Source organism: Culex pipiens, chromosome 2, assembly GCF_016801865.2.
Source record: "Culex pipiens pallens isolate TS chromosome 2, TS_CPP_V2, whole genome shotgun sequence".
NCBI classification, from domain to species: domain Eukaryota; kingdom Metazoa; phylum Arthropoda; class Insecta; order Diptera; family Culicidae; genus Culex; species Culex pipiens.
In genome coordinates, this window is record NC_068938.1 from 81,236,297 (window position 1) to 81,261,958 (window position 25,662).

At 33.7% G+C, this 25,662-nt stretch overlaps 1 protein-coding gene across 2 annotated transcripts in view; it reads left to right on the forward strand.

Moving 5' to 3' along the window:
* Positions 1-25,662, forward strand: part of LOC120428131 (uncharacterized) — a 481,672-nt gene that overhangs the window by 409,533 nt on the left and 46,477 nt on the right. For both annotated transcript variants that reach the window (XM_052708221.1, XM_052708222.1), the window contains exon 10: positions 11,451-11,573. In XM_052708221.1, the coding sequence (XP_052564181.1) occupies positions 11,451-11,573 (123 nt within the window). The remainder of the gene's footprint in view (positions 1-11,450; positions 11,574-25,662) is intronic.

The following is a 25,662-nucleotide window of genomic DNA, read 5'->3' on the forward strand; positions in this document are numbered from 1 at the left end:
GCCGAATTTTCAATTATGGGCAGAGCAGTTCCATATGAAAGTTAAAGAAAAAAATAAAAGTGCTTCGATTTGGTTCAAATTTTTTCTGGAGGTTCCTTGGCCAAAATAATAATACCCGTATTTTTTTGTTTGACCATTAGGGTGGCCAACGCCGTGTTAGGGTGGTCTGAAAAATGGTCATTTTCGTCGATTTTCACAAAATCCATTTTTTTTTTCAAAAAATCATAACTTCGCTCCATTTTAACCGATTTTAGCTGTCTTGGGCGCAAATGAAAGATGATAAGTTTGACTTCCAAGAAAAAATAATGTGGAGTTTCAAAAATCCAGCCTAACGTTTGAAAAAGTCTTATGAAACCATCAATTGCCGTTTTGACGGTGTCTGGACCAAAAAGCCTATATCTGAAAATATGTTGAACGGATTCCTTGGACAATTTTCGTTAACAGGATTCATAGATATGATTTTTTTTAAATAAAATCCGGGTTTTTCGACGCGCCGCGCGAAAAAACGAGAAATTGACGAAATTGGCAAAAAATCAACTTTTTTCACTAAAACTGCGATAGCTCAAGAATTTCAGCGATGACCTATATATGTTTGGGTTCCAAAAGTTGCGTCTTTCAATTACGAAAAAAAATTATCGTCATTAAAATTCGTACAAATTCGTGTTATACGAAAAAAAATCGTACAAAAATCCGACTTATTATAAATCCGTGAAGAGGGTCGAAAACCCTACGGTATGGAAAAACTTAATTATCTTCTAAATTATCCTTCATCAAGTAAGCATTTGTGAATTAAGTTAGTTTTTCTATATATTTTTTTTATAAAAATCCTTTGTTTTGGTTTACCAATGTTGCACCATAGAATGTACCCCTATTTTTGCGCTTGACAACACAAACAAAGGTAGATAATTTGATCAAACGAAAATAACAGGTCACTGCAAGTTTTGTATGCGTGAATATGTGTGTGTGTGTGTGTGTACGTTTGGGGTGCTCTGCGAGAACATCACATTCACACACATAGATAAACACAAACAAACGGAAAAAGCTGGCATAAAAGTTGAAAAACTGTGGTACGGGATTCACGTGTGTTTCTCTCACCTTTGAGTGGGAGCGGGGTTAAGGAGAACGGTCAAGTGGGTGGAAAGTGTCCGCCATAATCGGATTACCGTGAGGGGGTGGGTGAGTGGGAGATATTCAGTAGATTATGGAACCGGTGCGAGGGTACTTGGACAATATTTAGTTTTCACACCTCCCCCAGAGTGGGGATACACATTGCGGAATGAAATTTGTCCAGCACCACATTCACACGAATGGTTGCGCAAAAGTTTAAATAAACAATTGAGAAGGGATTTAAAGTTGAAAAATTCAACCCTCAGTTGTTGATTGTATAGGCCTTTGTACATCTCTGCTGCAATCTATAACTTGAATCTGATGGGAAAAGGATGCAAACAATTCCTGGTGAATATTTCTCAGAAATATCCCTTTTATGTGCCAAACTCAATCAACTAACGATGCTCAACAATTTATTTGGAATGCATCGTTAGCAGATTCCGAGTTCCTTCATCAACCTTCCGTAAAATATTCAGGCCCCGAGTTATGCTGCATGGTTGCACCTATGCGAGTTTCAAAACATCCAAAGTCAGTGCAAAAGTTCAATAGATTTCCAATTACGGCGTGTAATCGACCATGCTGGGGCTTTTGCACCTAATTCGCTCTAATTTAACCCGGTTCAGCAACTCCCAGCTGCAGCAATGAGTTTTCCAAGCTGGGTGCCGATCGGTTCCCATGGTAGTCATGCCGGTGGTATGGTTTAGCTCGAACGAGGATTGGATTTTATCAAGCATAAATCTTCCGCTACAGAACTATGACGACAACTGCCTACATGTGTTGGGCTTGTTCGAAGGGATTTTTCTAAACAATTTCTCAAATCACTTTTCAAAATAAGCAGAATAGTTGGAAAGTTTGACATTTTCCCTTAAATCAACCTACCAGGTGCATCGCCCTTTTGATACCATTAAAAATTGAGAAATTTATGCCAACAAATCCGACACCTGCCCGGGGGCTGAACCCATTTGTTCCCAGGGTTGGTGGTTTTCCACCGTCAGCAGTTTTCTTTCCCGACGAGTGCAATTAAAACCCGAAGCAATTAATATTTTCTGCACGATTAATTTCAATCCCGTTCCCCCACGGGACGGGGTGGAGATGGGAAAAGCCCTCGGAATGGAAATCCGTGGGATTCATTTTCGGAAGGATTTTCTGAGGGATCGAGTGCAGAAAAAAAACAGGAAAATAAAATCTCGAATTTCGTTTCGTCACCCTCCGTTGCGGACCATTTCTCGAGTGGTTTCGCACTTCATTAAAGCCGTGTCAAGTGATGCAAAAATGATGGCGGCACGCGATCGTGGAGCCCGTCAATCGTCGTGATTAATTGATGGCAGTTGTGTTTCCGGAGGGTTTGAACTAGTACTGAAAAAAGGAATGATTTGTGTTGTTTGAAAACCGAGTTCTGATTCCTAAATTTGCTTTATGTAATGTGAGAAAACTTTTGGTTCATGGTTCTAAATTGGTTTATACTGCACTAAAAATTTTTATGAATTTTCAACAACGTGAGTCGTTCTACCAAATTCTCGTTGAAAAATTAGAGGTAATTTGCCGAAGTTTGGCATTTTGCTGAAGAAACAATCAGTTGTTCTGTTTTCAGAAGAAAAGCTATCAATTGATTATCTCTGCACCAAAAACATCCGAGAGTATAGCGGCCGTCACTATACTGCCCACCATTGAAAAAACGGCTAATATCCACTTTTGGCAAAAACGAGATATTAGCACCAGGTTTTAGAGGATGTTCCAACGCATCTTCTGAACCTTGAATTTCACAGAAATAATGTTTAGATTTGGCTGCCGATGCAAAAAACCAAACGGCTAATATGCCACTCTTATGGGAAATTGCCTTGACGGAGATTTTGTGACAAACACTAAAACGCGTTTTTCTCGGAATACTTGATTTGGCATAATAGCCGAATTTTCAATTATGGGCAGTATAGCTCAGGCCTGCCCAACGTCCGGCCCGCGGGCCAGATCCGGCCCGTGAAGCCATTTCATCCGGCCCGCAACGGCTTTTCAAAAATGTTCTATGACCGGCCCTGTTCATGGACTGTTCATGAAATATTCAATAAATAAACTGAGTGTTTAAATTAAAAAATAAGCATGAGATTAAATATTCACGCAAGCAAAAATTTAACGAGAAAAAATTTGTTTTTTTTTTGTTTTTTTTGCTATAAAATGTTACTAATTCAACGTATTATTTGGATTTTGCCTTTGTATTTTCAAAGATTTTTGTTTCAAAATCTAACATTCTTCATGTTTGAATTTAATTCTTATCATTTCTATATTGATGACTTCAGAATTAATCAATTAACTGAAAAATGGCTTAAAAAAATAAAATTATCCATTTCGTGAGAATGTGAAATAAAACTGAAGTTTTTCTTTTTTTAGGAACTTGATTAAAATTGATTTTAAAATTCAAATATCGTTTTTTTCAGAACATCTTTTCAGTGATAAACTCGTGTTTGAAAAAAAAGCTTTTTAAAAGCAAATTATTAGGACCGAAGAAAAAAATAGCTGCAAATATTTTTAAAATATTGAAATGTTAAAATGAGTCAATAAATCTGGGAGCATAAAATATATGACACGTTCTTCAGTATATTTTTCATAAACTTCGATAGTTTAAAGAAGTTCAATGAACTAAACATGAAAACTACTCAATATATATTTTTCTACACGTTTTAAAATTTGTTTGTTTAAAATCTTTTAAAATGTTTTATAAAATATATTTCAATAAAGGTGAACAACAACGCAAAAACTTTTTTTTTTGTTTCATTACGCTTGGATCCAAATTATTTGGATCCAAATTTCGTTTAGATAGTTTTTGTCAAGCCTCATTGATTTCTTTTAAACATGGTTGTGTTGGCAATCAAGCTTTCAAAAAAAACTTGCAGTTAAATTTGAATGTTTTTGCCTTTTTTTACTAATTTTTAAATTAATTACCTATATCAAGGTATTGAATAGCAATCTACAAAACCAATAACAATAAATGAAAAAAAAACTAAATGAAAATAAAAGAAATAAACACATTTTTCAATGTTTTGATTCTTATTTTCAACACTAGTTTATTCATTTGATTACATAAAAAGAACCTATAAGAATAATTTTATGTTTACTTTTTCAATTTTTTATCAAACATTGGTTCCGGCCCGTCACTGCTTCAGAAAAATCAGATCTGGCCCGCAGGGCCAAAAGGTTGGGCACCCCTGCATAGCTTGTGAGATCTCTTCTTGTGTGTCGTGATTCCCAACGATGGCATTCTCTCTCTATCACTCTTCCCCTTTTCCTCGACTATGCGCTCTCACCGCTGAGTCTCTCAATCTCTCCGAAAACTGCAATGAGAGAACGCGAGACGGCGATTAGGAGCCGATCACGCATGACGTCCCGTTAAACTGCGTTTGCAAAATTGGTTTTGTGGCGGCTTTTGTGGTTAAACGCTGTTGCGGTAGGATGATCGTGGAAGTGGGAATGAGAGAGAAAAAGAAAATGTCAATCGCGAGTGAGTAAACACGAAAACGAGTTCGTGTTGATTGTCTTGTTCCTAGGCATATCAGACATTTTCAATGTTTGTCGTAAAGGGCTCAAATTTGGCATGAGTTCGTCTTATGTACAGACAAACACACAATGAAAGTTTTGTCCAGTCGGGACGCCTCACTTCGACCCATAGAACAAACCTAGGTACACTGAAATAACAAATTGACAAAATTGTTTTATTCTAGGAATTTTGTCTCCTTTCCTTTTAGTAATTGGATTATTTGAATTGCTAAATAAGGAGGTAAAATTCCCAAAAATTTAAAAATTGTGTACTCTTTTTATTTCAATGTAGCAAATTCTAGAAACAAAAAAAAATCAGCCGAAATACAAATTCAGTTGAATACAAATGAAATTCAAAAAGCTAAGTAATTCTCTCTCTCTCTTATTTGAATAAAAGAAAAAAAAATCGCATGTTAAGTTTTTCGATAAAGGCTCCATACAATTTAACACCTTTAAAATAAGCCCGATCTGTTTATTTGATTTTTTTGTATTACAAAAAGTTCAATTCACAAAACAGGTGTATGTTTTATGGGAGTTAAGGAGTAAGTAAATATCTATTTTTGACCAAGTTGATCGGAGTCCTGATTGCTACGATACAACCTCCTAATTTTACGATAATTTTTTGAACTATTTCAAAAGGTTACTCTTGATTCTTAAATTTCGCAACGATAGTGAATATTGAATATCATACAGAAAGTTTCTAAAAGATTTATTTTTCACCATTGAAAATCTATCAAATAGTTGTCGATACATTGCAAAATAATAGATGGCGGCTAATTTATACATTTTTCTCAAAATTGAATCTTCAGATTGCATTTCAAAACTTTTTTTACAGAGTTACTTTCGTTCATAAAGTATTTTCAAAATTTCAAATAACTGAACAAAAAATCACCTCCATCCCAAGTAACATTTAAGGCTTTATCAAAGCTGTCACAACCGCTATAAAACCTATCAGCCAAAACCAACATTAAACAAACTCCCCAGAACCTTGATAAACCCCAATTAAAACCCATAAGGATCTCCGCAAAAGGTTTATCAAAATCAAACCATCCACCCCCTGGTCTTTTGTGGTCTCTATTGCAAGTTTATGCTCGAACCTAGGAGTCCAAAGGCTTGAATGGGGAGAGCACCCAAACCTCTTTTTACTCCAAGGAACCTTCCACCCCAGTGTTTGAACTGACGACCTTTGGATTGCGAGTCCAACCGCCGCCAGCGATTCCACCGGAGTAGGCTTGGTTTGGTGTGTTGTTTGTACTTATGGCATGGAGACGACTCCTACACCTGGAATGACTTAACGGCCTAACAACCAAGGCCGGGACCGACATTTTACTTCCTCATCCGATGGAAGGTTGCAGCAGATGGGAATCGAACCCAGAATCATCCGCTTACAAAGCGGACAGCGTAACCATTCGGCCACGCACTGCTAACCGCAATCAGACCAGAAATTCAGCATAAATGTGCATTTTCATCAGTTTTAAATCAAATTTTTCAGTTTTCTATTTTTTTAAATCAAGATGGCGGTCAATCATATTCAATCAGAGCACGCGTTTAGCGCCATATTTATGCACTGCTATTTGGCCGCGATAAATGCTCTTTTAGTAGCTTATGATTTTAAGTGAGCTTTTTACATGCCTAATGGCACTTGACAGCTACAACACTAGAGCGTCCAATTTCCCGGGGTTACACAATTCCCGGGAAACGGGAAATTTTCAACAAATTTCCCGGGAAATCCCGGGAATTCCCGGGAAATTTGAAATTTAGCGAAAATTATTCTAATCCTGTTTCTGATTGATCTTTTGCAACAAAATTGTATAGAACAGCAACTTTAATGGTCAAAATGAGTGTGAGGATCAATTATTGGCTTGACTGCTTGTAAAAAATCATGCAACTTTGAGAAAATATATAAACTTTCTAATTTATTAGTATTTTTGTTGAGAAGGATTTTTTTTTAAATCAAAGTGTTTGGACAGTGAAAATCTATGCTCCACAACCATAAAATTGCTTTTAAATTTGTCTCAGTGACCATACAAATAAAATAAAAAAAAAAACAAAAAAAATCAACTTGTGAATAAATAAATAATCATTGAGTTTACCTTGAAAATCTAATTTCTAGCGCTTTTTAACTTGAAACACAATTTTTATTTTGAAAATTTGATACGAAGTTGTTTTTTAATGGTTTTTCATGGTTTTATGATATGATTTTAGTTATATGGTTTTCAGCCTAATAAATCAATTAGATTAAAAAAAAATTGAGTATTCCAAAGTGGTTGAAATTCAACGATATTTTTTATAACCCTCTTACGCCCTTGGTAGCTCACGTGCTTCATAAATTTATAACTTCAATCTGTAATTTCTCGAATACTTAGAAACAAATTCTTTTCACACAAACCTTTTTGAAATTTTTTTTTAAATCCGTTCAATTTCCATCCAACATCAATCAAATCAAACCATCCACATTAACGACCCCCGGGTCTTTTGTGGTCTCTATTGCAAGTTTCTGCTCGAACCTAGGAGTCCGAAGGCTTGAATGGGGAGAGCACCCAAACCTCTTTTTACTCCAAGGAACCTTCCACCCTAGTGTTTGAACTGACGACCTTTGGATTGCGAGTCCAACCGCCGCCAGCGATTCCACCGGAGTAGGCTTGGTTTGGTGTGTTGTTTGTACTTATGGCATGGAGACGACTCCTACACCTGGAATGACTTAACGGCCTAACAACCAAGGCTGGGACTGACATTTTACTTCCTCATCCGATGGAAGGTCCAACATGTTCAAGGTAAATAAAAGTCAAGCAAATCTCAATGTTGATCTTGGCCGGAAGATGTAAATATCGTATTTTCAAATGATTTTCCAAAAAAGCATTAAAAAAGGTTGTCAAAACTTGACATGAAATTTACAGACAATCTGATTAGTTAAATATTAACAGTAGATGGAAATAAACAAAATCAAATTAGGTTCTCCAATTATTTTTTTTTGTATAATTTCAAAACATTGATGCCAAAAAGGTAGGAAAATGTATTCTTCTGCTTGTATTTCGGGAATTCCCGGGAAATTTACAAATTTCCCGGGAAACGGGAAATATTTTTTTCCGGGAAATCCCGGGAATTCCCGGGAATTTTTTTCCCGGGACGGGAAATTGGACGCTCTATACAACACCCTAGGTTTTAACAAAGCATGCGATAAAACCGTTTGGCATGGCATTGCCATCTGGTTTTCAAGCCTCTATTAAAACTTTCATTAAACCTTATTGAAAGCCAGTCGGCTTTTATTTCCACCCGGTTTTATGTCCGAGGCATAAACCCCTCTTGCTTGTTGGTTGCGGTGAATGCCCAAATAAAACTATTAAGCAATCAAGATGCTACAATAAAACCTTAATAATACTTGGTGGTGGCTAGTTTGTTTAAAAATATCACTTGGGATATGGCATAAAATCCTCTTAATCACTTGAATTCATTGCACTTTATCAAAAATTCATAAAATCATTTTCGATTCAAAATTTTATCTTTATTTCAAAATTTTTAAGAAGATTTGTTTTGATTTCCAAAATGACCATTTTGAGATTCAGGATTTTGTATTTAACTGGTCCATTTTTCACTCAGAGTCTGATCAATGATTCATTCCAATAAAAAAATTAAAAATTAAGAATCTCGAAACAAAATGAGAAATTTTGAGAAAACAAAGTTGCAATCCTTTTGTTCTTTTTTCAGACGCTTTTCGTTCGGAATGTTGACTTAGCCTTAGTAATACTTAAAAAAACCAAGGCCATTTTTCAAAGTACTAATGTTGAAACTTAATCTGAAAATTTTGAAAGCATTGATTATCCTGTTTGTTTTTCTTTTATCCGCTGTTTTTCAATCTAAGATGTTTCTTTTTAAACTACAAAATTACTAAATTTAACGACATTTTTTTGTATTTTTCGAAAATAAATATTTTTAGAATAGGTTAATCTTGGCCACTTTTAAAAACATCGAAAAACTGTACATTTTTATTAAAAGTCAATATCTAAGTTGCCATATCTCCAAAAGGGACACTTCATCAATATTCATTTATAAAAAAGCCCTTTTTTGTCGGCATTTGACCTACTCACAAGAAAACAATTTCAAACATGATTGAGATTTTTCATCTACAGTTCTTCAAGTAGCCTAATCTGAAAACAGATGAAATATTGATTCAATTTCAAACGAATATTAGTGTCAGAAGTCATGGTGGCTCTTACGGCTTTTTGAAAACTCTCCCGAATATTGTACTTTTCGATTGCAAATTCAATTTAGCATTAAAAACAAGGTGGCATTAAATTTAGCACAATTTTAAAAATACGGATTTAAGGAAATTGATTTTTTGTGAAAAAAGTGTTTTCAAATAATCCGTTTTCCTATTTTTTCCTGAATAGTCCTCATTTATACATTGCCAAAACACCAAATCGTTCAGAAAATTAAATATTTTCGAAAATATGTTGCCAAAATTGTATGGAGATTATGGGTATGAGTGAATAGGCTAAATAAAAAGATATACAAATAAAACCCATTACCGTAATTTGAAGCGAATTGCTCAAACTCCAGTCCCAAACAGTATCGAAAACTATTACTTTTTTAACAAGTGCTGTGATGATTAACTTTGCCGCTTTCAAATGGATGAAAAACATTTTTGCAACGAGATGAAATTTCAAATAATTTGTCCAAGTGTTAAGTACAGTCATGCCTCGGTTTAGCACCGCATATGGGGGATGCAAAACCGAGGCGTGCATAACCGAGGCACAGAGCTTATGGGATTTTGGCTATATGGGAGACATTGGCTTTAATCGTACGAAAAATCATGCAAACATCAAAAAATTATAGTGTTTTGAAATCGGGATGATGTCAGCTATCCATTAAAATTATTATTTCATGAAAATTTTCACAAAAATACGTATTTTTCCTGTATTTCGAAAATGCATTTTTTTTCTCTAAAGAAACCAAAAATATATTGTTATTGCAATATGGGTATCAAATGATCAGGTTTTTTTTCATACATTTTGGATGTAATAACAACATTTTTAGAAAATACTCAAAATTTTCACAAAACTACGTCTTTTTGAAAAAAACTCCAAATTTCAATTTTTACAATATGGGTATCAAACGATCGGGATTTTTCATACATTTCGAATGTAAAAACAACATTTTTAGAAAATACTCAAAATTTTCACAAAACTACGTATTTTCGAATAAAATACTCAAAATTTCCGTTTTTACAACGTGGGTATCGAACGATCGGGATTTTTTCATACATTTCGAATGCAATAACAATATTTTTTGAAATTACTCAAAATTTTCACAAAACTACGTATTTCCGAAAAAAAACTCAAAATTTCCGTTTTAACAATGTTGGTATTAAACGATCTGGATTTTTCATACATTTCGAATGTAAAAACAACATTTTTAGAAAATACTCAAAATTTTCACAAAACTACGTATTTTCTAAAAAAATACTCAAAATTTCTGTTAATACGATGTGGGTGCGAACGATCGGGATTTTTCATATATTTCGAATGTAAAAACAATATTTTTTGAAAATACTATAAAAATCCACAAAACTACGTATTTTAGAGAAAAAAATTCCGTTTTTAAAATGTGGGTGTCGAACGATCGGGATTTTTTCATATATTTCGAATGTAATAACAATATTTTTTGGAAATACTAAAAAAAAATTACAAAACTTCGTATTTTCGAAAAAAAAAATACAAAAAATTTCCGTTCCGTACAATGCGGGTATAAAACGATCGGTATTTTTTCATACATTATTAAAATTATTAAAAAATGAAAATACTCAAAATTTTCACAAAACTACGTATTTTTGGAAACAAATGATTTGATTATTTGATACCCATATTTTAAAAACTGAAATTTTGAAAAAATTTCAAAAATACGTAGTTTTGTGAAAATTTTGAGTATTTTCAAAAAAAATTGTTATTACATTCGATCGTCAATCCCGATAGTATTTTATTCGAAAATACGTAGTTTTGTGAAAAATTAGAATATTTTCTAAAAATGTTGTTATTACATTCGAAATGTATGAAAACAAAACCCAATCGTTTAATACCCATAATGAAAAATTTAAATTTTGAGTTTTTTTTTCGAAAAAACGTAGTTTTGTGAAAATTTGGAGTATTTTCTAAAAGAATTGTTGTTATATCTGAAATGTATGAAAAAAACCTGATCATTTGATACCCATTTTCCAATAACAATATATTTTTGGATTCTTTAGAGAAAAAAATGCATTTTCAAAATACAGGAAAAATACGTATTTTTGTGAAAATTTTCATGAAATAATAATTTTAATGGATTACTTACATCATCTCGATTCCAAAACACTATAATTTTTTGATGTTTGCATGATTTTTCATACGATTGAAGCCAATGCTTAACCGAGGCAGCTGAACGGTGCAAAACCGGGGCAGTGCAAATCCGAGGCGTGCAAAACCGAGGCATGACTGTATTACTTTCAGTGCAGAAAAGTTGATTTTTTCAGCCCTTGTGTCGAAATGTATTACTTTTCGATTCTTTAATTTTTGGTAGAGAAAAGAAGGCAATTTTTTGCGTTCGAGGATGACAGCAAAAGTTAATAGTTTCAAAGGAAATTGCATATAGTACTCTTCAATATTCCTACTTAAGTTTGTTGGCAATCGCTGGATCACGTAATATTTTCAATGATTTTTTAGAAAAATTTCAAATAATCACCAGCACACAAAAGCTCACGCTCCCACAACAACCAATGTTTTATATAACCCTATCACACAACTACATGCTCACCTCCCACAACTGTATTTTCCCCCCTTTTCTTTCAGGTGGACTTTTGCGCCAATGACCCGTGCCCGGATGGCCACCGTTGTATAGATCACGGGGACGATTTCACCTGTGAGTGCCCGGGCGGACGAAACGGACCGGACTGCAATCAGGTACCCCGGACGGTGAGTAGCTCCCCGTGGATAAAAAATGGGAAAAAGCGTAAAAGAAGCAAAAAAAAAACTTTTCACTTGGTCACGGTTCCGGTGGGCACACACACACACATACCTACAAACGGAGACCGGGTGTCAAAGTTTGGCTACTTTCATCTAGAATGCTTTTTGATGGCATCAAAAGCTTTCTTTTTTAACTTTCTCCATCAAAGCTCCAACGATGGTTACGCGTCATTGGATGACGTCTTTTACCTTTTCAGTAAGTTTTTGCTTTGACGGTGACAAACTTTGGACGAAGACTTTTCTTTGAAAAAATCTGCTTAAAACTTTAAGTGGAAAGTGTTTACGACCCCAAAAAAATCAGATTTATCGTTAAAAATTTCCCCACATCCATGCCATATTAACTGTTGGCAAGCAAACTTTTAGTGACTTTTACTTTTTACCGAATTAAGAGGATTAGGGGTGTTAAAGATTAAAAACTCATCACCAATTTAATGACTTTCTTCCTTCATATCTCTCTTCCATCATCAACTGCATCCGGTGTAAGTTTTATATGCAGAAATCATTGAACTTAACGACAACTTTTCCCTTCCTTCCTGCCCTTTAAAACTCTATGATTCTCTTTATGACTCACTTGGAAAAGTTTTTCCTCTACTTTTTCCTTCAAACTTAAAAACATTATTTTCCCTTCCGTTTTTGCAACCGTTTACATCACAGTGCATCACACTCTCGTTTCTCTCGCATCCACTAATTACCGCCAAAGTCATTAAAGTTTAAATACACCCCTCCCAGCCCCCTTTCTCAGGCAATACTTTGCTTCTTTCGGGACAGAATGATGATGATGGCGGCAGGAGCCGGGATTCACATCATGAATTTTAATTAGCCTTTCGCAACAGGGAGAAGCGCATTTTTATCCACCAAATCCCACCGAGAAGACGTCGAAACAATATTTTGCAGCAGCAGGGGGGAGAGGATTGGGTTCTGGAGGAAAAGAGCTTCAAGGTGGATTACGAATGGAGCCATTTGTAATTAAATTCTGCATTTGAAGAACATCCAGAGCTTTTTTTGCAAAAGGTCCTGTAAACTAATGTCTTTTATATGTTTATAGGACCTTTAAAAAAAACTCTAGATAACGTCATGATTCGAAATCCGGACACTTAGTAACATATTATTTTTGTTATAGCTGGCAAAAAATTATGTAATAAGTTGGAAATGTGGAAATATCATCAGGATTTAGTATAAACAGTCAGTTTTAAGAGAATACATGCTAAATATGTCTTTTCTAACAATTTTTCATCCGAATTTGAAAAATAAAATGACTTGTTGTGCTTCGAATCCCGGACACTGTTAAAAGCTGATTCGAAATCCGGACACTTTTGCTTCGAATTCCGGACACTCGATTTTGCTTATAAATCGCACAAATTTGAACTGAAATGTTAGTGAATGGCATTCTTTAGGTCTCAAACAAGCTGTTGACATCAAAACAATCGATAGTTTTTATAAAAAATGGCTAGAATTTAAGAAAATCAAAAACATAAATTTCTGCTTTGCTTTCCCGGTGCTTCGGACGCCTATGAAATATTTCCGTTGAAATGTTTCGCATTTTTGGTAAACTTATAATTTTATTTTATTTAATTGTTTTGGCATTAACTACAGCGTTCAAACAAACTTTAAATGAAAGTTGATGTTAGAATTCATAAAAAAACACAGTTTTGACATGGGTAATTCTCTACCAACTCACACGAAATCGGCAAAAGTTGCCCGACCCCTCTTCGATTTGCGTGAAACTTTGTCCTAAGGGGTAACTTTTGTCCCTGATCACGAATCCGAGGTGAACGGCCATGATCGATGACGACCAACTTTTTCAAAACTTTTTTTCTTAAAATCGCGATAACTCGTGATGTTTATAAGCAAACCCCTTATGTCTATATATCAAATTTTGTGTAATTGTCTGCTCTACAATTTTGTAGAACATTATTATACTCTAAAAAATAACCCTGCAAAGTTAGAAAAAACACGAAATTTTAAAATGAAAAATTTTGTTCTAAAAGAAAAAATGACCCTTCTGGGTCAATGTAGATTCGAAAAGAACATTTAATTTCCCATAAAATGACATGTTCCAAAAATTTTTACAGTCGAGTAACGGAAAATGGGAGAATTTTTAAAACTTTTTTAGTGTTTTTTTCGATGAAAAATACGTTTTTTTGGAATTTTGGGTACGCCATCAAATCGGGCCTCTAATTTTACATAAAAGTCCCTTTGACACCAAATTTCTATCTCATCACCGTTTCAGGCTGCAAATTATTGAAAAACACCTCTTTTTTCGCATGTTCAAAAATGGAAGGGGTCGTACCGCCCCTCCGTCACGAGATATCAAAAAACGGACCTCGGATTTGTAATCAGGGACAAAAGTTACCCCTTAGGACAAAGTTTCACGCAAATCGAAGAGGGGTCGGGGCAACTGCTGTGTGAGTTGGCGGAGAATTACCCACATTCATAATGCGAACTTATATCAAAATAATTGATAAAACAAGTTGAAGTGTCCGGGTTTCGAAGCGTCCGGGAATTCGAATCATGACGTTATGCAATGTTTAGAATTATCCTATATAAATAACAGAATTTGAAATATCGAGTAGTCGACAACTGGCTTATCTAATCCAATGTAATCTAGTCCAACACAAGAAAAGCCAGTACGAAGCAAACAATCAGGAAGAACTCGTTGGTAGATTACGCCCCATGTTAAAGTGGTAGATCAGGGTTCACATCCCGGCTCGGACCAACACAACTGGTGATCTTTTCCCTTCCGGATTCGATTGCATAGTAAAGGGAAGGTAGTGTATCGTCACAAACTGGACCTTATCAAGACACCTTAGGAAGACAACCTATGGAATTTTAACGTTAACCTTAACATGTTAACATTTAGTTGATTAAAAAACTGTCACTGAATCCGTTTTTCAAAATTTTTAAACCAAGACCAACATTTTAAAAGGGCGTAATTTTCAATGTTTGACCCTTTTGAAATGTTAGTATTGATTTAAAAAATTGAAAATATTGTTTTCGAAAACACCGGAAAATTTCATGAATATTTTATATTATAACCAGAGAGAAGGGAAATACTCTTTGTTTTAACATTGTAAATCGAACCATTAGTTACTGAGATATCGACGTTAGAAAATTATGGGTTGTTTGGGTGAGACTTGGAATACAAATTTTCATGTTTTTAAACATTTGCATGGCAATATCTCAGCAACTAAGGGTCTTATCAACAAAGTTCTATAAAGCAAAATATAAAGAATTTTCTCAGATTTTCAAAAATATTATTTTCAAAAGTTGGCAAACATGTGCACTTTTTCCAAAAAAGTCACCTATAAATGTATTTAACTTGAAAACGGTGCACTTTATGAAAATTTCACTAAAGTACTTTTTGATTGCAAATTTGGTTTTTCATAGAAAAATGAAGTTGAAACATTTTTGCGACCAATATCTTTTTTTTAAATCAGTATTTATTTAAAAAAAACGTAACTCATTCAAAAAAATTTTGCCCGTCCTGGAAATTTCTAAAAAGTTGGAATTTGATGTCCTCTAAAACATATATATAAAAAATAGTGTTTTTTTGTAAATCATGTTCTTGTGACAAAAAGCTAAATGAAAAATCACAATTTTTCCAGTGTAGTCCTTTTCCATACCTACAACTTTGCCAAATACACCAAATCGATCAAAAAATTCCTTCAAAAGATACAGATCTTTGAATTTTCATACATCATACACCACCGTGTAGGTCACCATTATGGTCAAAGGACACAACATTCAAGAACATATTTCCAACCACATACTGACTAGATAAAGTCCAGGGCATTCCGAAAATTTGGCAAAACTGCCAAATGAATTAAGACCACTTGGGCTATAGCTCAATGTTTGAAATTTTTCGTTATCTTTTAAAAATATTTTAATATAAGATTTTTCTTTATGATTCTTTTGCGCAATCCAATTTTATGTGTGAAAAAGTCCTTAGGCGTCATCCATAAAGTATGTCACGCTGTAGGGGGGAAGGGGGAGGGGGGTCTGAGCAAGTGTGACATTGCGTGTTGTAAATATAGGAAAAGCGTGACAAAGGGGGGTGGGGGGGTAAATTTTGGCTGATTTTAGCGTGACGTACTTTATGGATGAAGCCTTAGCAATACTTATTCATTTCCAAAGACATGTTTTTTGAATATTTAAATAGGCGATAATCTTATCGCCTAAAATGGACGATAACTCATTTGAAATCGTTCTAAAGATTTTTTTTAATGTAGTAAGTTTCATAGCATAAATATGTTCTCAAAATTGTTTAAAGAGTACCGTATTTTTTCTAAAGTACTAAAAATTTCATAATTTGCCATATGGGTATCAAACGAAGCGAAATTTTGCATGCTTTTTCACTTTATAAGAATTTTTAAAAATTCTAAAATGTTCACAAATTAGCGATTTTTTTTCGATAAAACTCATATTTTCGAAATATGCAATATGGGAGCAAACAAAACGAAATTTTGTTTGCTTTTTGATTTTATTAAAGTATTTGGAAAATATTATTTTTTTTACAAATTACCGTTTTTTTTTCGAAAATACTCATTTTTTTTTTAAATATGCAATATCGGTATCAAACGTAGCAAAATTTGGTTTGCTTTTGCACATTGATAGCGTTTTTTAAATACAAACATTTTCACAAAATACCGTGTTGTTTCGAAAGTATTTAAATTTTCAAAATATGCAAACGAAGCGAAATTTTGTATGGTTTTTCACTTTGTTCAAGTTTTTCTAAACACTGAAATTTTCACGAAATACCTTATTTTTTTGAAAATACTCTAATTTTCTAAACATGCAATATTTTAAAAATATGAAAACGACTCAAAACTTTGTATGATATGAAGCATTAGGGTGTAATATCAAAATCGATTTTCCAGCACAGCAATTTTTCAGTTCCTTTTGGGGTCCTAAACAACTCCCCAAAGTTTGGGCACGATTGGATTAGTCCTCACTTTGCGCAAAGCGATTCAATTTTCCATATAAATTTGTATGGGAAAAACCATTTTTTTTGGATTTCGATATTTATAAAATCCACGTTTCACGCTGTACTAAAACCGGATTCATATTCGGATGCTCTGGAAGGTGCTCTACAACTTTCCCGAAGAGAGTATGGTGCTAGCATGTCCCTAAGAGAAGATACAGCGTCTTCAAAACTCGTCTAAAACGTGATTTTCGAGCACACGCTGTATCTTTTTTTAGGAGCAAGTTAGCACCATACTCTCTTCGGGAAAGTTGTAGAGCACCTTCTAGAGCATTCGAATATGAATCCGGTTTTAGTACAGCGTGAAACGTGGATTTTATAAATATCAAAATCCAAAAAAATAGTTTTTCCCATACAAATTTATATGGAAAATTGAATCGCTTTGCGCAAAGTGAGGACTAAACCAATCGTTCAGAAACTTTGGGGAGTTGTTTAGGACCCCAAAAGGAACTGAAAAATTGCTGTGCTCGATAAATTTGGACAACTTTATTTTTTTCCATACAACCATATTACACCCTAATGAAGCATGTACAATTTGAATGTTTGTTTGCGTAATCGTTTGATACCCATGTTATATATTTTAAATCTGAGTTTTTGAAAAAAAGGTAATTTGTGAAAATTTTAGTATTTAAAAAAATCTAGTAAATTAAAAAGCATAGAAAATTGTAAATTGTTTGATACCCATATATTTTTTTTGAAAATCTGAGTATTTTTGAAAAACTACGGTATTTTGTGAAAATTTCAGTATACTTTAAAAAAAATGCATTGCTTGAAAAAGTAAAGAAATCTTAATCCGTTTGATACCCATATATTTTAAATTTGAGTATTTTATGAAAATTTTAACTTAAAAAAAACATTGATCAATTGAAAAAGCATACAAAATTAAGCTTCATTGGATGCTTATTCTTCAAATTATGAAAATTTTAGTATTTTTGAAAATAATAGGTATTTTGCATTTTTTAAATTATTTTACAAAAATACTTTAATTAAGTAAAAGAAACAAACAAAATTTCGCTTAGTTTGGTACCCATATTGAAAATTATTAAAAAAAAAAGTATTTTCGAAAAAATACGGCATACAATTTGGAGAACATATTTATGCTTTGGAACTAATAACATTTTTAAAAAAATATATTCTTAGTGAAAGCATTAAAAAGTTTAACATGATATGGTTGAAATAATCAATTTAAGGAAAACTATAAAAATAAGCTATCGTCCATTATTGGCAATATGATTATTGTCGATAGAATTATCGAAATAACGTTAACGATAACAATAGACAAAGCGAATGTGTTCGGGCGACAACGATAACCATTATCCTTATCGTTGGACGATAATATTATCGACGTTAATTTTATCGTTTAACAATCTCAAGGTCTCAGAGAACTGCTTACCAAATACCTGGGAAGCTGTATCGGAAATGGATTTTATTTATATATATTTTTTTAAATTGGCCTTATTTTTTGGGGGGCATTCCCTATGACCAAAGAAGCGATTTCATATCATTCGATTAAATTTCTGATTTTTGTTAAATGTTTTAGGGGACAAAAAGCTACGACTTCTGAGCCAAAGTATGGACAAAATGTACGCCGTCGAGTAATGATTTGAAATGTGTTCCGTAAACTGGGGTCAATCGGGACAGATGGGATGAATTGAGACAGCAGTTTTAACCATGTTGGAGCACAATATTTTGATTTTTCTGGTTGGTTTCGGTTAGAACAGACTCAGACCAACAAAATGTGTGCATCCTTTTCCAAATTTAAAAGCTTTAAGTGTTCTAAAAACTGCTTTCCCTATTCAGACTGTAGTCCCGACGCACCCCAGGTTACGGTTCTTTTGAAAAATAGAAACTATACTCAAAATTTCTTACTTCAGTTTTCAAATCAAATTTGCAAACGAAAAATATTAAAGAGATTTTTTTGCTAGAGTGCAATTTTTTCAAGATATAAACACACACATTTTTTAGAAGCGATCAGAAACTTTTTTTCGAAGAGATCAGAAAATTTTGAAAATAGGACAATTATTTTCCGAGATATTGACACTAGAAAATAAATGGTGTTTGGATAGGACAAAAGAAACATTAATTTTCTTGTTTCTTCTTCTGTTTTTCCTCATACATATCGACAAATTCGCCAAAGACTCCAAATTGATCAGAAAATGTCTTCAAAAGTTAGTGATTTTAGAACAATTACGCACCATTTTTTTGAAGACAGCTGCCAAAATTGTATGAAGAATTGTATGGGCGAACCAATGACACAAAATGAGTTCTTTGGCCTAGTGAAAGCCCCCAAAATGACACATTTTTTTATATGAATCTTCATAAAAGGTCTCGTTTCAAACTTAATTTGCACTTTTCTGCCTAAATTACCAAAACGAAATGAGGCTGAAAATAGTACAGAAACCATCGTAATTTTCCACCAAAACGAACTCGTTCATTCCCGCACCTAAATGCCAGTTTGTGTTTACTAGCAAATTTAAAATTGACCCCACCATTTCAACTGCAATTGCAATTCGAACCATTCGTGGGCAGGGGGGGGAATCGTGTGTGTTTGATATTTACCCGAGCCAGAATGGGCGAATTCATTCACTGTAATTGCGTGCGGCTTGGGCCCAGATTTGTGCAAACCTCAGTAAATTTCACGTTGCCGTGTGGCTGGTCGAGGAAAGCTTCAATCTGCTAAATGGGCTGCTGATGTTGCAGCTGTCCGTACATTAGTTGATTGCAATTATGGCCGTTCGGAAGTGCGGGTTTCCGATGCATAATTAGATGCAATTTAGTGCTGGCCTAGCTGGAATTTCCAGCTGATGTGACTGGAAATATTTCGTTTTAGTAATCTGACTTAGTCTGACTTTTATCTCTTCCCAAAAAATCTCACTCCAACTTGAGCACAGCAAACAGAAATCCTTCCCGTTAAATCCCCGAGCTTAATCCTGCCGCTCTTACTTCGCCGTGTACTTAATTTCTTCATCTACCCACGTGCCACGTGTCCTGAAGATGTTTGTTGGCGTCTTCGTCGTCGCGACGTTGGGTCTTAAATGGAGATTAATAGCTCCCGGTAAGGAATGCGCACAAAAAAATGTAATTAAGAAAAATAACGCCGTGATTAAAAGTCTTGCATGACTTTTTTTTCCCTCTCCTTGTTGGAAGTTATTCTTACGAGGGATTATGAGTTGGCTTGCCTCCGTCATTAATCGAAATGGAATGCTATTTTTCAGAGTAATTTATTTCAAGCTTTCGCCTCTACAAACTTCATCCTCTTTGAAAGACCATTCCACTACCAAAGGATTACAAAATCGAAGAATAATTTCCTCCTGCCCTCACCTTAATGTGGCCCATTTAACACCAATTAGCTCTCAGGTGGCCGTAACGATCACTAATTACACCTCCACTGGTGGCGTTGGCAGTGACCAACGGGATGAAAGAGTCTTGCCGGTGCATCAAGCTGTGCATTTCTGAACCCGTGACCACAGAGTTTCAACCTGACAGAGGAGTAGAGCGGAGAGTTGGAACTTTCTAGCGTTGGGTTTGGTCACTTTTGTCGTGTTTGATTGTCTTGTTGAGTTCTTTTGTGTTTGCTTCTTTACAACTTTTGTATGTTTGATCATTTTCAAAAAATGAAGCAATTTGATACGTCGAAAAAGTATGTTGAACTCTTAGACTTGATTAAATTTGAACTTGAACCATTCAAAATATTTCAGCAATTCTGTACGAAATAGGCATTTTTCATTTTAATTTTAATAATTTTAAATCCTGCTGAAACTTTTTTGGTGCCTTCGGTATGCGATGCCCAAAGAAGCAAATCATTAGTTTGTCCATATAATTTTCCATGCAAATTTGACAGCTGTCCATACAAAAATGATACAATGAAAATTCAAAACTCAGTATCTTTTGAAGGAATTTTTTGATCGATTTGGTGTCTTCGATAAAGTTGAAGGTATGGATAAGGACTACTCAGAAAAGAAATTAAACACGGTAATTTTTTTTTTGAGATTTTCAATTTTATTTTTGTCATTTTAATCAAAATAAAACGCAATTTTTATTTTTTAATGTGTTTCAGAAATTTCTCTATTTTTTTGCTTTCTTGAACTTTGTTGAAACGACCCTTAGTTGCTTTCGAAAACAATATTTTCATTTTTTAAATCGATACTACATTACAAAAGGGTGTAGTCTTGAGTGTTTGGCCCTTTTGAAATGTTAGTCCTGATTATAAAATATTATTTTAGGAAAAATCGGAAAATTTCACGAATGTTTCATACATAAACATTGAAAATAGGACCATTAGTTGCTGAGTTATCGACATTGAAAAATGATGGGTTGTTGGGTGACACTTAGAAAACATAATTTTTTCGGTTTTTAATCTTTGCATGGTAATTTCTTAGCAACTACTAAGAGTCGTATCAACAAAGTTCAAAAAATCCATGTGAGCAATTCTCTACCAAAACCGGAAATGGATTTTGTTTGTATATTTTGATTTGGCTCAAACTTTGTGGGGGCCTTCCCTATAACCAAATAAACTATTTTGTGTGATTGTTTCATCCATACAAGTCTCCATACAATTTTGGCTGCTGTCCATACAAAAATGGTATGTAAATATTCAAACTGCTGTAACTTTTGAGTGAATTTTCTGATCAATTTGGTGTCTTCGGCAAAGTTGTAGGTATTGTTGAGGACTTTTGAGAAAAAAATAAGTACACGGAAAAAAATTTGCAGATTTTTTAATCAACTTTTTTTCACTAAAACTCAATTCTCCCAAAATACGTATTTTTTGATTTTCGAGATTTTTTGATATGTTTTAGGGGACAAAAATCCGCAACTTTTGAGCCATAGAAAAACATGGTCAAAAAATCTGCCGCCGAGTTATGAATTTTTGAAAAAAACAGTGATTTTTGAAAAAAATCGAAGTTTCATGCAAAAACAAGTTTGACATTATTTTTTAATGCAAAATTCAATTTGCAATCGAAAAGTACTTTAGTGATTTTTTTGATAAAGTGCTCCGCTTTCGAAATATAACCACTGAAAGTTTAATTTTAGCGAAATATTTGCAGTTTTTCAATTTTTAAAAATAGTGACCATAAATGACCATTTCTAAAAATATTTTTTTTGAAAAGTTCAGAAAATTTGCTATAAAATTGCCTAAGAGACATTGAAGATTGGACCTCGGGTTGCTGAGATAGAGCCGCTTTAAGAAAAAGAAACACGATAATTGAAGTTTTCTTAATCTCACCAAAACAACCCACCATTTTCTAATGACCATATCTCAGCAAATAATGGTCCGATTTTCAATGTTAAAACATGAAAAATTCGTGAAATTTTCCGATCTTTTCGAAAAAAATATTTTGATTTTTTTTTAATCAAGACTAGCATTTTAAATGGGCCTAATACTCAATGTTTGGCCCTTTTAAAATGTTAGTCTTGATTTAACTTGAAAACGGTGCACCTAATCAAAATTTTTCTAGAGTACAAATTGAAATTTAATTTATATCGAAAATTGAATTTGAAAAATTTTTGCGACCAGTATTTCGATTTTTTGAAAAAGTCGGTATTGATTCAAAAATGTTTAATTCGGTCAAAGATATTGGGTTGGGATTTGATGTCCCCTAAAACATGCCAGAAAAAAATTAAATAATGTTTTTTAAATCAAGTTTTAGTGACAAAAAGTGACCAAAAAGAATTAACCTTGTATCATTTTGTTCAGTGTAGATTTTATCCATACCTAAAACTTTGCCTAAGACACCAAATCGATCAAAAAAATCCTTCAAAAGATACAGATTTTTGAATTTTCATATATCATGTTTGTATGGTAAGCTGCCAAATTTATATGGAAAACAATATGGACAAACTAATGATGCAAAATGACTTCTTTGGGCATATCAGAGCAACAAAAAAGTTTCAGCCGGATTAACAAATACAAAAAAAAAATCAAAGACCGGAATCTCTGAGAATTGCACTGCTACTAAAGAATCGTACAACTTTATGAAATTATAAAATAAATCTTATTTTTATCCCGGTTCGAAAAATTTAGAACTTTTTATTTAATCAATTTGTTTAGACAGTTAGTTATCCATGCTCCACGACCATAAAATTGCTTTCAAATTTGGCAAAGTTCGAGAGAACATGTTTATGAAAAACATTGGCACATAAAGTTGAAATGGAATTAAAATCGTGCAGAAATAATGCTTTTCTTGGCAATTTACATTTTTCCGATCAAGACTTACTAGTTTCAGCTCGTGGATACGTAGATAATCATTGAATTTATAAGATATTCAGACATTTGAAGCAAGTTTTTGAAGTGTATGACACCATTCTTATGGTACGAAGTAGTTTTATGATATTTTTTATAGTTTCATTTATGGTTTTTGTTATAATTGGCTTAGTTCAAAAGAATTTTCATAGTGTAAAAAGTGCTTCATAAATTTAAACGTCAAACTGTAATTTTTCAAATACCATTAAACAAGCTCTTCCTGCACAACGCGCTCTGAAGAAATTAATTACCGTAAACCGGGGTGACTTTGATAGGATATCAATTTGCTTTTGGAATATTTTTCAAAAGGTAAGGTTTTTCTCACGATTATTATTTCTAAAATATTTACTGGGGTAGGCCACACAAAGTCCATGCAAAATACTTATTTTAAATACCGAGGTGACTTTGAAAGTCATAGTTTTTCTTGTTAAAATCATATTTGAGATGTTCAAACTTTGTTTGTACGTTAAATGTACCATCACTAAAGTAGCTGGTAAAGTTTTTAAGAAAAAAAATCTTTGTTTGTATTTAGTTAACTAAGTTTCAAAGCTTTTTAACAAAATACAGGTAAGCAAAGTTGTTAAAAAGTCTGAATTTCGCCTGAAATTTGTAAACCTAGCTTTGTTTATAAAATTTTCGATTTAAATTGCATTTTATACTGAATTTGAAGCACGAATCACAAGTTTTCACATTTTACATGAAATGTTTTCACCCGAAATTGCTTATAAATTTTGAGATTTGTTTGAATTGTGTTTCAAAAACACATATCATTTATTATCTACAAACTTATTCAGCCGTCTCCTAGTGGATAATTTTCCAAGGAATTCGAAGATGCACTCCGTTTTCCGATTCAAAATCATATTTATTGAGAAAATCCTGATACTTAGAGAAGTTTAAAATTATAACTTTCATCAACATTTTCTTAACTATCGTTAACTAACTTTTTAAACTTTTCAAAATTTTATGAAAAGTTCTTCTTGAGGTACTTTGAACACTTCTCTACCACAGTCAGTATGATTCTAAACCATTCCGTAAGTATTTTAATTGTACTCTTCATTTTGCGGAAAAATCGCAAACCTATCAAAGTCACCCCGTTTTACGGTATATCAATTCAATTTTCATCCAATTAAGTCACGGAAAACAAATCTCAATTTTTTTTTGGGTCAATATATTATTTTCAAAGAATATAAAAACAATTGTCGTGGAAAAACAGGTTACCAAAAATAAATTGATTTATTTTCATTCCATATTAGCAGTTTTTTTGTTGCAAAACAAATAAGCAAGATCAATTTCTAGTCACAAATGCTTCCAAAATTATTATTAGCTGAAATCAACCATAACATGAAATTTACAGGGCAAATTGGGTTCTATCATTTTTTTGTATATTTTCAAAACATTCAAATAGGAAAAATGTTAACTTTCACTCGAATTTCGGGAATTCCCGAAAAATTTACAAATTTTCCGGGAAATGGAAAATATTTTCTCGGAAAATCCCGGGATTTTTTTCCCCGTTACGAGAAATTGGGCATTCAACCCCCTGTCGATTTTTCAATTAACTTAAATCGATGATAATTTGATCGAAAAGCCCATTTTTTCTTTTGCTAAATACTTTGCGAGAATTATTTTTCCTCCCTTTGGCTCACAGCCTACAAGCTCTGCTGTCGCCATCGTCCCAGTTGTTTACTCAAACTTTTTCTTCTTTCCCCCTTTCTTCCGGAGGTCACTACTACTCTTCCCACAACTAGTGTTCGGGGAAAGAGACCGGAATCCGTTACGCCACAGTAAGCTGATTTATGTTTTTAATCCTTTTTCTGTGGCAGTAGAACTCGAGGGAGGCGGGGGAGCGGGGAAAGTGAGTTTTCTCGTATTGGTTGACTTTTCTTTTTGTGTTTTTCCCACCGGAAAATTCTACCCTTGGAAGGCGTTCGTTCCGCTTCGGTGCTTTGGGTCCACTTTGGACTTGCTGTGTTGCTTTTGTTCCTATTGTTTGAGGTCGAGCTTAATGCTATCATAAAATTGTTGTCTTTTGTTGGAAAATGTTGTCTTTTCCTGTGAAAACAGAAAATTTCAACTTTTTTTCTCTAAAGTTCATCGTGAGGAAGAAAAAATTTCGTCCATCAGTCTCATCCATCATCAACAGTCGGCCACCTTAATGTCGAAATAATCGACCAACGTGCTAAAAAAATCTAACCTCAAACATAATCCCAGAATCCTTCTGTCGTGTCCATTTTTTTCGCTCTCTCTCTCTAAGTACACGCAAGTAAATCGATCTCGACCCGAAAGCTAAGCAGGATGACTCTCCCACGCACACATGTGATGAAAGGGATGGGCTCGGAAATAATGATGGATTAATGTTCACCCGCGTTTCAGGGTTGAAACTCAAGTCTTCGACGAAGGATTGAATTCGGGGCTTTGCGGTCCCTTTCTTAATGGACCTACCGTAAGCTGGGGTGAAATTATTATTATTTTATTTTTCGACTACAAAGGAATTGGAGCAATCCTCTACGAAATCGGTCTTTTTTCTTTAATTTTAATTTTTGTATTTTTTAATCCGACTGAAATTTTTTTGGTGCCTTCAGTTTGCCCAAAGAAGCCATTTTGCATCATAAGTTGTCCATATTATTTTCCATACAAATTTGGCAGCTGGCCATACAAAAATGATGTATGAAAATTCAAAAATCTGTATCTTTTGAAGGAATTTTTTGATCGATTTGGTGTCTTCGGCAAAGTTGTAGGTATGGATATGGACTACACTGAAAAAAAATGATGCACGGTAAAAAAAATTTGGTGATTTTTGATTTAACTTTTTTTTCAAT